The sequence below is a fragment of the Ylistrum balloti genome, unplaced genomic scaffold (assembly GCF_031769215.1).
Source record: "Ylistrum balloti isolate Yb309-2 unplaced genomic scaffold, AGI_CSIRO_Ybal_v1 Utg370558, whole genome shotgun sequence".
Lineage (NCBI taxonomy): Eukaryota > Metazoa > Mollusca > Bivalvia > Pectinida > Pectinidae > Ylistrum > Ylistrum balloti.
Window position 1 is genome coordinate 165,831 of NW_026782351.1, and position 12,363 is coordinate 178,193.

A 12,363-nucleotide genomic window follows, 5' to 3' on the forward strand; every position below is an offset into this window, starting at 1 on the left:
TGTGTACCTGGATGTGACCAAGTTTATATCATAAGATGTGTCAACAGAAGCAATCAAATGCTGACAACAACGTCAATCTCTATGAACTATGAGATGGATCACAAAAGGATCTTGGCGACAATCATTGCATGATCTTCATCTCTCTGGCATAAGCTTTGGCATTAAATTGGCAGCAAAGTTTTGCAGGTTATCAAATAATCTAGTATATAATTTTTATGTGATTAACTTAGCAGTGTGAAATGGGTCCCCCCCCCCTCCCCCACTCAAACCCCAACAAAATTAAATGAAGTTTTGACATGTTTTTGGACTTAATTTTCTCTCAGTTTGGCTGCAAATAATAAAATGCTCTTAGGTTAGTATATAATTGCAACAGTCACATGTTTGTATTCCCAACAATATGAACTGGTGCAATTCTTAACACTAATACAGTAAAAATTGATGAAATGCCGGGCTGTTGATAATTAAATAAATATTTGAAATAGGATGATGATATTTGGTATAAGGGTTTAAATGTTTTTTGATTTTGATTTTTTTTTTTTCAAATACTGGAATAACAAAATTATATTGGATTTAAAATATTTGCTTTAAGGTAAATGTTTGCTGTAAGTAGTTACAAATACACCAGTTTATGTTGCTAGGGATTTACAAGTAAATAGGTTACTCTGACTCTCTTCTCTTTTTTCATGGGGCTTTCTACCACCTGAACAAGGTGTTAATATTTATGAAATTATGAAAATGAACTGCTGTGCAATGTGAGTAACATGTCTAGATATCTTCATATCAGAATTAGACAAGGTGGTAATTTAGAAGCCCCTTTATTTCTGGACAATTATGTTCGATATGGACTTGAAGTTCACAAAATTTTACCCCCAATTCAAATACATGTTAGTCTTGTTGTATTAGCTAAGACTTGTTTTAGATTTATAATGTGTCTGTAGGGGATTGTCGATCTCAGTCATGTATATTATCAGTAGTAGTTGGGTTAGATGACTTTGGAGTTTGATAAGAAAGTTGAAGATCGGTAATTCATGTGCTTATCTACAGCTTGAGACTGCTAAAGCATTGGGTTATCAACCTACTCATGTACAAGTCACTATCTTGAAATTGCCAGAGCACAGGGTAACTCGTTCTTCTATTTCATCACAAGTTTAATACTTTTGTTTTGCTTAATTTGTCTTCCTCCATATATAGACATATACATGTGTGTAAATGATTGTATTATAATGTAGCAATAACAGAGCAGCAACTAAGAATGCCATATGTTTAGATCCTTAACCTCGAACAATTTACCTAATAAGTGATCAATAAATTTTGGAACTGTAAATCTTGTTCTGTTGTGTATAAATAACAGGCAGTAGATTGACACCAAGTTCAAAATTAGAATTAAATTTTTATTTTTACTATTTTTTAGTTGTGAATATGCCCACATCACACTAAGTATTTAACTCCGATTATCTATACAAAATTTGATAGAAATCAGACCATTTTATTGTAGTTATTCAGTAGAAAGATTGACAAAGGTTTAGATCCTTTTCAGGTTATAAGTACAGGAGACAATATATCTTAAATTACCGTCATTACAACTGCAGTTATATCCAAGACCCTGCAGATTGTTACAAGTCCCTCTGACACATGGATTTGGCAAACAGTAATCAATCATGTTCTGACAGTTAAATCCAGTGTATCCTGTCAAAACAAAAGTGAAATTTCATACATTAAGTTTTCAGGATTTAATTTTACAGTATTTTCATCTTCAATATGTGATGATGTTTACACCACATAACATTCTTTGTAGGTGATGATGTTTACACCACATAACATTCTTTGTAGGTGATGATGTTTACACCACATAACATTCTTTGTAGGTGATGATGTTTACACCACATAACATTCTTTGTAGGTGATGATGTTTACACCACATAACATTCTTTGTAGGTGATGATGTTTACACCACATAACATTCTTTGTAGGTGATGATGTTTACACCACATAACATTCTTTGTAGGTGATGATGTTTACACCACATAACATTCTTTGTAGGTGATGATGTTTACACCACATAACATTCTTTGTAGGTGATGATGTTTACACCACATAACATTCTTTGTAGGTGATGATGTTTACACCACATAACATTCTTTGTAGGTGATGATGTTTACACCACATAACATTCTTTGTAGGTGATGATGTTTACACCACATAACATTCTTTGTAGGTGATGATGTTTACACCACATAACATTCTTTGTAGGTGATGATGTTTACACCACATAACATTCTTTGTAGGTGATGATGTTTACACCACATAACATTCTTTGTTGGTGATGATGTTTACACCACATAACATTCTTTGTAGGTGATGATGTTTACACCACATAACATTCTTTGTAGGTGATGATGTTTACACCACATAACATTCTTTGTAGGTGATGATGTTTACACCACATAACATTCTTTGTAGGTGATGATGTTTACACAACATAACATTCTTTGTAGGTGATGATGTTTACACCACATAACATTCTTTGTAGGTGATGATGTTTACACCACATAACATTCTTTGTAGGTGATGATGTTTACACCACATAACATTCTTTGTAGGTGATGATGTTTACACCACATAACATTCTTTGTAGGTGATGATGTTTACACCACATAACATTCTTTGTAGGTGATGATGTTTACACCACATAACATTCTTTGTAGGTGATGATGTTTACACCACATAACATTCTTTGTAGGTGATGATATTTACACCACATAACATTCTTTGTAGGTGATGATATTTACACCACATAACATTCTTTGTAGGTGATGATGTTTTACACCACATAACATCTTCAGTATGTGATTACATCATAATGTCTGATATGTGTCTTTTCAAGAGGTGCAATAATTTTCTCTAAGATATCCATTTCCCAAGTAACTCTGATGATATCAATAAACGTTGAGTACTTGTTAGTAGTCATAAAATCAGGTAACATAATAAGTGAGAAATGAGTGGGGTTTTTTACATAATAACCCAGATTTTTTTTTCAAATTAAAAAAATATTTTTATCAGTCATCTAATACATACTCAAATCATGTAGGAAAAAGATACAAATGCATTCCAATATACAGCAACTCTTCAATATCATTGTAATTAGTATTCAGTGTCAGCCTTACCTGCTTTACAAGTACAAAACGGACGATGGTTTACAATACTGCACACACCATTTCCATTGCAGTAAGTCTGAGGATCAGTGCAAGCTGTAAGATAAGGAGTTACAATCATGAACTACAGTAATTCACTTAGATGTCATGCGTATTTCATTTTGCGAACTCACTTTTTCAGACACTTTGGTATGTGACACCAAGACATTGATCTAGGTGTCACTTTGAATTCATGAATGATTTGCTTTTGGAGATATGGACGCTTGAAATGGCTTATATGAGCCCTGGATACTTCATATTGGATGCCATTTTGCTTGGGAGAGTTATGTGACTATACATGAAGAGTGATTAGTCATGTGATACATATTGTGTCCATACTTAACTATATTTACCCAAGTAATTATATTTACCTGATACAACCCACCGCAAACGATTCAAAGTCTCGATACATCAAAGGTTTTTTTTGCCAGTCTTTGAACTTTGAAACAAAGTTTGGCTGTATTTGATACCTGTGGCCTTGAACATTGGTCAAGGTCATTTTTTTTCATAAACTCCTAAGATATCATTTCTTTCTGCAGTCTATGTCAGGCTTTATCCTAGAAATCTACTAGCCAAATACCCTTAATATAGTCATTTTGGTTCATTTTGGGCTTCGTCCCAGGAGTCAGCCAAATATCATGATAAGTCCTTTGAAGTTTTTTGTCGTTTAAATGGAAAAACTGAGGTGAGAAGGACAACAAATGCTGCTCCAAAACATGAGCTTTCTTGGTTGGCCCTTTGGGCCAGGTTAGGCAAAAGAAGTTCACCTGTGATAACCCACAAAATTGTTATGAGTACTAGTCAAAAAATATCTCACAAAACAATGATTTACCTGTCACCTCACACTGGGCTGAGTTGTTGCTGCCAGAAGTATTAGTGATGGCATCTGAAGCACATTCCATGCATCCCTTTTGGCCTGCCAGTTCTTGATAGAAATTTTTTGGGCAAAATGTACATGGCTCATAACCAGTTTGGGAAAAGGTTCCAGGTTGACATTCAGCTGAAATCATAGCATAGATTTATTTCTTGTCTACATTTTATACAATTCAAGTAACATTTCTTTTACTCTCCAAATTGTTCATGGTGTTGAAATATTCACATTAGACATCAATATATATTTTAACCTGTGATTATACATGGTCAAAATAATCACTAATTATATATGTGAATCAATATGTTTTACAATCAGTTACTTTGTCAAATACATCAGCATGTCGATATGTTAGCATGTTGTTATGTAAGTTTTAAATAGTAAGAAAACCAGAGGTCCAAGAGCCTATTACACAGACACCTGAGTTGGAATGTGTAGTATAGAAAAGAGAAAATGAGAAATGAATCGTAATTCATTACTGCATAACTTTCATGACATAATGGTGAACTAATGAACTATTGCAAACTTTACCCCCTCCCCAGGGAGAAATGTGAGACCTAAGGGTCATGTAATGTACAATTTTGGTAAAGGCCTTCAAGACCCTTCCATGAAGGGTATTTGGTTCTACTTTATCTGGGTATTGAGAAGAAGATTTCAGAAATTTCTGTCAACCTGATCCTTTTCGGTCCCACCTATCGACCCCTGGAGACCAGCCAGGGTCAAGATGTGTGTATCATCAAACTGTCAATTTAATTCTAACCAGGTTCAATCCATTTCCAACAGAAAGTAAAAAAATTATGCTATAGAAGATAACTTTTTCCTACATAAACAATAGTAAATTTTACCCACTCCCCAAGGGGAAATGTGAGACCCTGAGGCTATGAAATTGACAATTTGAGTAAAGCACGTTAAGACCTTTCCATCCATGAAAAGTATTTGATTCTTCAATATTTGGGTATTTAGAAAATGTTTTTGAAAGTTTCAAACTTCAATTTGACCCTTTTTAGCCATCCCTGAGGCCCTTGGGGAATGGGGACCATATAATTTAAATTTTGGTTCACCTATGGCCATGGAAAGTTTCTGCAAACATTTTTGAAATCAGTTCAGATGTTTACAGACACACAGTCACCATGAGACTAGAAACATCAAACCATTGTTACCTTTACAGTCAGTGTCAGCTGTCATGCCATTCTGTTCTACAGTGCTGGTTTTGGGAGGACAAGGCACGCAATATGTAAACCTGGGCATCTATATTCATTTGCTTAACAATATAAGGACTGGGCCTCCATTTGCATTTGCTTAACTGTATGTGGACTGGGCATCTATATTCATTTGCTTAACTGTATGTGGACTGGGCATCTATATTCATTTGCTTAACTGTATGTGGACTGGGCATCTATATTCATTTGCTTAACTGTATGTGGACTGGGCATCTATATTCATTTGCTTAACTGTATGTGGACTGGGCCTCCATATGCATTTGCTTAACTGTATGTGGACTGGGCATCTATATTCATTTGCTTAACTGTATGTGGACTGGGCATCTATATTCATTTGCTTAACTGTATGTGGACTGGGCATCTATATTCATTTGCTTAACAGTATAAGGACTGGGCATCTATATTCATTTGCTTAACTGTATGTGGACTGGGCATCTATATTCATTTGCTTAACTGTATGTGGACTGGGCATCTATATTCATTTGCTTAACTGTATGTGGACTGGGCATCTATATGCATTTGCTTAACTGTATGTGGACTGGGCATCTATATTCATTTGCTTAACTGTATGTGGACTGGGCATCTATATTCATTTGCTTAACTGTATGTGGACTGGGCATCTATATTCATTTGCTTAACTGTATGTGGACTGGGCATCTATATTCATTTGCTTAACTGTATGTGGACTGGGCATCTATATTCATTTGCTTAACTGTATGTGGACTGGGCATCTATATTCATTTGCTTAACTGTATGTGGAGTGGGCCTCCATATGCATTTGCTTAACTGTATGTGGACTGGGCATCTATATTCATTTGCTTAACTGTATGTGGACTGGGCATCTATATTCATTTGCTTAACTGTATGTGGACTGGGCATCTATATTCATTTGCTTAACTGTATGTGGACTGGGCATCTATATTCATTTGCTTAACAGTATAAGGACTGGGCCTCCATATGCATTTGCTTAACTGTATGTGGACTGGGCATCTATATTCATTTGCTTAACTGTATGTGGACTGGGCATCTATATTCATTTGCTTAACTGTATGTGGACTGGGCATCTATATTCATTTGCTTAACTGTATGTGGACTGGGCATTTGCTTAACTGTATATATATCATTTGCTTAACTGTATGTGGACTGGGCATCTATATTCATTTGCTTAACTGTATGTGGACTGGGCATCTATATTCATTTGCTTAACTGTATGTGGACTGGGCATCTATATTCATTTGCTTAACTGTATGTGGACTGGGCATCTATATTCATTTGCTTAACTGTATGTGGACTGGGCATCTATATTCATTTGCTTAACTGTATGTGGAGTGGGCATCTATATTCATTTGCTTAACTGTATGTGGACTGGGCATCTATATTCATTTGCTTAACAGTATGTGGACTGGGCATCTATATTCATTTGCTTAACTGTATGTGGACTGGGCATCTATATTCATTTGCTTAACTGTATGTGGACTGGGCATCTATATTCATTTGCTTAACTGTATGTGGACTGGGCATCTATATTCATTTGCTTAACTGTATGTGGACTGGGCATCTATATTCATTTGCTTAACTGTATGTGGACTGGGCATCTATATTCATTTGCTTAACTGTATGTGGACTGGGCATCTATATTCATTTGCTTAACTGTATGTGGACTGGGCATCTATATTCATTTGCTTAACTGTCATGTATGTGGACTGGGCATCTATATTCATTTGCTTAACTGTATGTGGACTGGGCATCTATATTCATTTGCTTAACTGTATGTGGACTGGGCATCTATATTCATTTGCTTAACAGTATAAGGACTGGGCCTCCATATGCATTTGCTTAACTGTATGTGGACTGGGCATCTATATTCATTTGCTTAACTGTATGTGGACTGGGCATCTATATTCATTTGCTTAACTGTATGTGGACTGGGCATCTATATTCATTTGCTTAACTGTATGTGGACTGGGCATCTATATTCATTTGCTTAACTATATTCATTTGCTTAACTGTATGTGGACTGGGCATCTATATTCATTTGCTTAACTGTATGTGGACTGGGCATCTATATTCATTTGCTTAACTGTATTTGGTCTGGGCATCTATATTCATTTGCTTAACTGTATGTGGACTGGGCATCTATATTCATTTGCTTAACTGTATGTGGACTGGGCATCTATATTCATTTGCTTAACTGTATGTGGACTGGGCATCTATATTCATTTGCTATATGTGGACTGGGCATCTATATTCATTTGCTTAACTGTATGTGGACTGGGCATCTATATTCATTTGCTTAACTGTATTCATTTGCTTAACTGTATGTGGACTGGGCATCTATATTCATTTGCTTAACTGTATGTGGACTGGGCATTTGCTTAATATGTTGGGCATCTATATTCATTTGCTTAACAGTATAAGGACTGGGCCTCCATATGCATTTGCTTAACTGTATGTGGACTGGGCATCTATATTCATTTGCTTAACTGTATGTGGACTGGGCATCTATATTCATTTGCTTAACTGTATGTGGACTGGGCATCTATATCATTTGCTTAACTGTATTTGCTTATACATTTGCTTAACTGTAAGGACTGGGCCTCCATATGCATTTGCTTAACTGTATGTGGACTGGGCATCTATATTCATTTGCTTAACTGTATGTGGACTGGGCATCTATATTCATTTGCTTAACTGTATGTGGACTGGGGCATTTGCTTAACTGTATGTGGACTGGGCATCTATATTCATTTGCTTAACTGTATGGACTGGGCATCTATATTCATTTGCTTAACTGTATGTGGACTGGGCATCTATATTCATTTGCTTAACTGTATGTGGACATTTGCTTAACTGTATGTGGACTGGGCATCTATATTCATTTGCTTAACTGTATGTGGACTGGGCATCTATATTCATTTGCTTAACTGTATGTGGACTGGGCATCTATATTCATTTGCTTAACTGTATGTGGACTGGGCATCTATATTCATTTGCTTAACTGTATGTGGTATATGTGGACTGGGCATTTGCTATATTCATTTGCTTAACTGTATGTGGACTGGGCATCTATATTCATTTGCTTAACTGTATGTGGACTGGGCATCTATATTCATTTGCTTAACTGTATGTGGACTGGGCATCTATATTCATTTTCTTAACTGTATGTGGAGTGGGCCTCTATATGCATTTGCTTAACTGTATGTGGACTGGGCATCTATATTCATTTGCTTAACTGTATGTGGACTGGGCATCTATATTCATTTGCTTAACTGTATGTGGACTGGGCATCTATATTCATTTGCTTAACAGTATGTGGACTGGGCATCTATATGCATTTGCTTAACTGTATGTGGACTGGGCATCTATATTCATTTGCTTAACTGTATGTGGACTGGGCATCTATATTCATTTGCTTAACTGTATGTGGACTGGGCATCTATATTCATTTGCTTAACTGTATGTGGATGGGCATCTATATTCATTTGGGCATCTATATTCATTTGCTTAACTGTATGTGGACTGGGCATCTATATTCATTTGCTTAACTGGACTGGGCATCTATATTCATTTGCTTAACAGTATAAGGACTGGGCCTCCATATGCATTTGCTTAACTGTATGTGGACTGGGCATCTATATTCATTTGCTTAACTGTATGTGGAGTGGGCATCTATATTCATTTGCTTAACTGTATGTGGACTGGGCATCTATATTCATTATCTTAACTGTATGTGGACTGGGCATCTATATTCATTTGCTTACCTATATGTGGACTGGGCATCTATATTCATTTGCTTAACTGTATGTGGACTGGGCATCTATATGCATTTGCTTAACTGTATGTGGACTGGGCATCTATATTCATTTGCTTAACTGTATGTAGACTGGGCATCTATATTCATTTGCTTAACTGTATGTGGACTGGCATCTATATTCATTTGCTTAACTGTATGTGGACTGGGCATCTATATTCATTTGCTTAACTGTATGTGGACTGGGCATCTATATTCATTTGCTTAACAGTATAGGGACTGGGCCTCCATATGCATTTGCTTAACTGTATGTGGACTGGGCATCTATATTCATTTGCTTAACTGTATGTGGACTGGGCATCTATATTCATTTGCTTAACTGTATGTGGACTGGGCATCTATATTCATTCATTTGCTTAACTGTATGTGGACTGGGCATCTATATTCATTTGCTTAACTGTATGTGGACTGGGCATCTATATTCATTTGCTTAACTGTATGTGGACTGGGCATCTATATTCATTTGCTTAACTGTATGTGGACTGGGCATCTATATTCATTTGCTTAACTGTATGCATTTGCTTAACTGTATGTGGACTGGGCATCTATATTCATTTGCTTAACTGTATGTGGACTGGGCATCTATATTCATTTGCTTAACTGTATGTGGACTGGGTGGACTGGGCATCTATATCATTTGCTTAACATTTGCTTAACTAACTGTATGGACTGGGCATCTATATTCATTTGCTTAACTGTATGTGGACTGGGCATCTATATTCATTTGCTTATGTGTATGTGGACTGGGCCTATATTCATTTGCTTAACTGTATGTGGACTGGGCATCTATATTCATTTGCTTAACTGTATGTGGACTGGGCATCTATATTCATTTGCTTAACTGTATGTGGACTGGGCATCTATATTCATTTGCTTAACTGGGCATCTATATTCATTTGCTTAACTGTATGTGGACTGGGCATCTATATTCATTTGCTTAACTGTATGTGGTCTGGGCATCTATATTCATTTGCTTAACTGTATGTGGACTAGGCATATATATTCATTTGCTTAACTGTATGTGGACTGGGCATCTATATTCATTTGCTTAACAGTATAAGGACTGGGCCTCCATATGCATTTGCTTAACTGTATGTAGACTGGGCATCTATATTCATTTGCTTAACTGTATGTGGACTGGGCATCTATATTCATTTGCTTAACTGTATGTGGACTGGGCATCTATATTCATTTGCTTAACTGTATGTGGACTGGGCATCTATATTCATTTGCTTAACAGTATAAGGACTGGGCCTCCATATGCATTTGCTTAACTGTATGTGGACTGGGCATCTATATTCATTTGCTTAACAGTATAAGGACTGGGCCTCCATATGCATTTGCTTAACTGTATGTGGACTGGGCATCTATATTCATTTGCTTAACTGTATGTGGACTGGGCATCTATATTCATTTGCTTAACAGTATATTCATTTGCTTAACTGTATGTGGACTGGGCATCTATATTCATTTGCTTAACTGTATGTGGACTGGGCATCTATATTCATTTGCTTAACTGTATGTGGACTGGGCATCTATATTCATTTGCTTAACTGTATGTGGACTGGGCATCTATATTCATTTGCTTAACTGTATGTGGACTGGGCATCTATATTCATTTGCTTAACAGTATGTGGAGTGGGCATCTATATTCATTTGCTTAACAGTATAAGGACTGGGCCTCCATATGCATTTGCTTAACTGTATGTGGACTGGGCATCTATATTCATTTCCTTAACAGTATAAGGACTGGGCCTCCATATGCATTTGCTTAACTGTATGTGGACTGGGCATCTATATTCATTTGCTTAACTGTATGTGTTAGTCAGTACAGAAGTTCCTCCGTTTCACATGCAACGGCAAGGTCTTCCAAATTCGAGCCATGCCCTTCATGCTCACGACAGCTCCTTTGGTTTTCACCAAGTTGCTGCAGGTGGTCGTGGGATTCCTTCACTCATGTGGAATAGACGTCCACATCTATTTCGACGACCCCCTCATGTTTCATTTTGTAAGGGAATCACTAGTGAAGGACACCCGTCTGGTCCTGAAACCTTTCCTTATGAAAATTGGTTTTACATGAAAAACCTCAAATTTATCTATGTCTCAAGTGACATACCTACACACTATGATCACAATTACATCTTTAGTTCTATGAACATGTGTCTCTGGTGACATTCCTACACATTTTCATACACTGTTCTTGTGAAATCTATGTTACATACCTGTACAGATTTCCCTTGATGCAGTGGACACTGATCCATCATCACAATTTTTACATGTTGTCTGACCTGATAAGTCCTGGTACATACCATCCGGACAGGCAACAGAAACATCATTTGATTCATATGTTCCTGGCAGTGTAGGTACTGTTAATATATAAAAGATAACAATTTTATACATATGTCAGTTTACAAAGAAGTGCTATTTTATAGCCAAAATAATAGAAAGAAAATAAATCACAAATCTTCCATCATAGATACTCATCTAATTCACCAAATTTTTGTAATGATTGGTTCAGAAAGTAAAACTTTCACTCCAGAAAAACTCATTTCAAGAAAAGGACAATTCTGGAAATAGGAATTTGAAACAGTAGAATGCATATGAACAGAGAGTGGATGAAAATCCTTTTATAAGTACATATGTAAGCTCTAGTTATTCATTGCTTCAAACTGTAGACATATATAAATGTCAGGTATTATTGGGGAAAACTTACCACATTTCTTATCAATTGTTAGCACTTGGCCAGGTGTAGGACAGGCATTACCAAAACTGGATACCCCAGAATCAGCGTAGACTGGGATCACAGTTGATTGACCAGTGACACAATTTATAGAAAAGGTTGGGAGTACTGATATGCTAGGTGTTGTTATGTAGGCGTTCATCGAGTCTTTACATATGGTCTTGAAGACTTCTACCTCAGAATTTACCTTAATCGTTGCATGTGCATTAATCTTTAAAAAAAAAAGAAAAGAAGAAAAATACAACAAAAGGCCCAAGTTTAATGGTCAACTGAATTCTATAAAAGTTGTTTAAAATACATGTCATTGCAATAATCTTGTTAATATTTTAGTTAGATAACTCGAACTTTACTCAACATTCAGTGACAAAATCAATGTAAAATATGCATAAAATCAACTGCCATCCCATGTTAATAATTCTAACCAAGTTCAAAATATTTCTAATGGAAAATAAACAAATTATGTGCAAAATATCATTTTCCTGTAAAATATAAATAAATCTTACCCCTGCTATCCTGGTCTTGTGAAAAAG

At 36.1% G+C, this 12,363-nt stretch overlaps 1 protein-coding gene across 1 annotated transcript in view; it reads right to left on the reverse strand.

Moving 5' to 3' along the window:
* Positions 1 to 12,363, reverse strand: part of LOC132556307 (uncharacterized) — a 136,305-nt gene that overhangs the window by 94,406 nt on the left and 29,536 nt on the right. Inside the window, exons 15-21 of the mRNA XM_060220689.1 lie at positions 11,807 to 12,044; positions 11,316 to 11,459; positions 10,926 to 11,046; positions 5,223 to 5,302; positions 4,031 to 4,191; positions 3,165 to 3,276; positions 1,573 to 1,686 (exon numbers count right to left, since the gene is read on the reverse strand). Coding sequence (XP_060076672.1) covers positions 1,573 to 1,686; positions 3,165 to 3,276; positions 4,031 to 4,191; positions 5,223 to 5,302; positions 10,926 to 11,046; positions 11,316 to 11,459; positions 11,807 to 12,044 — 970 coding nt within the window. The remainder of the gene's footprint in view (positions 1 to 1,572; positions 1,687 to 3,164; positions 3,277 to 4,030; positions 4,192 to 5,222; positions 5,303 to 10,925; positions 11,047 to 11,315; positions 11,460 to 11,806; positions 12,045 to 12,363) is intronic.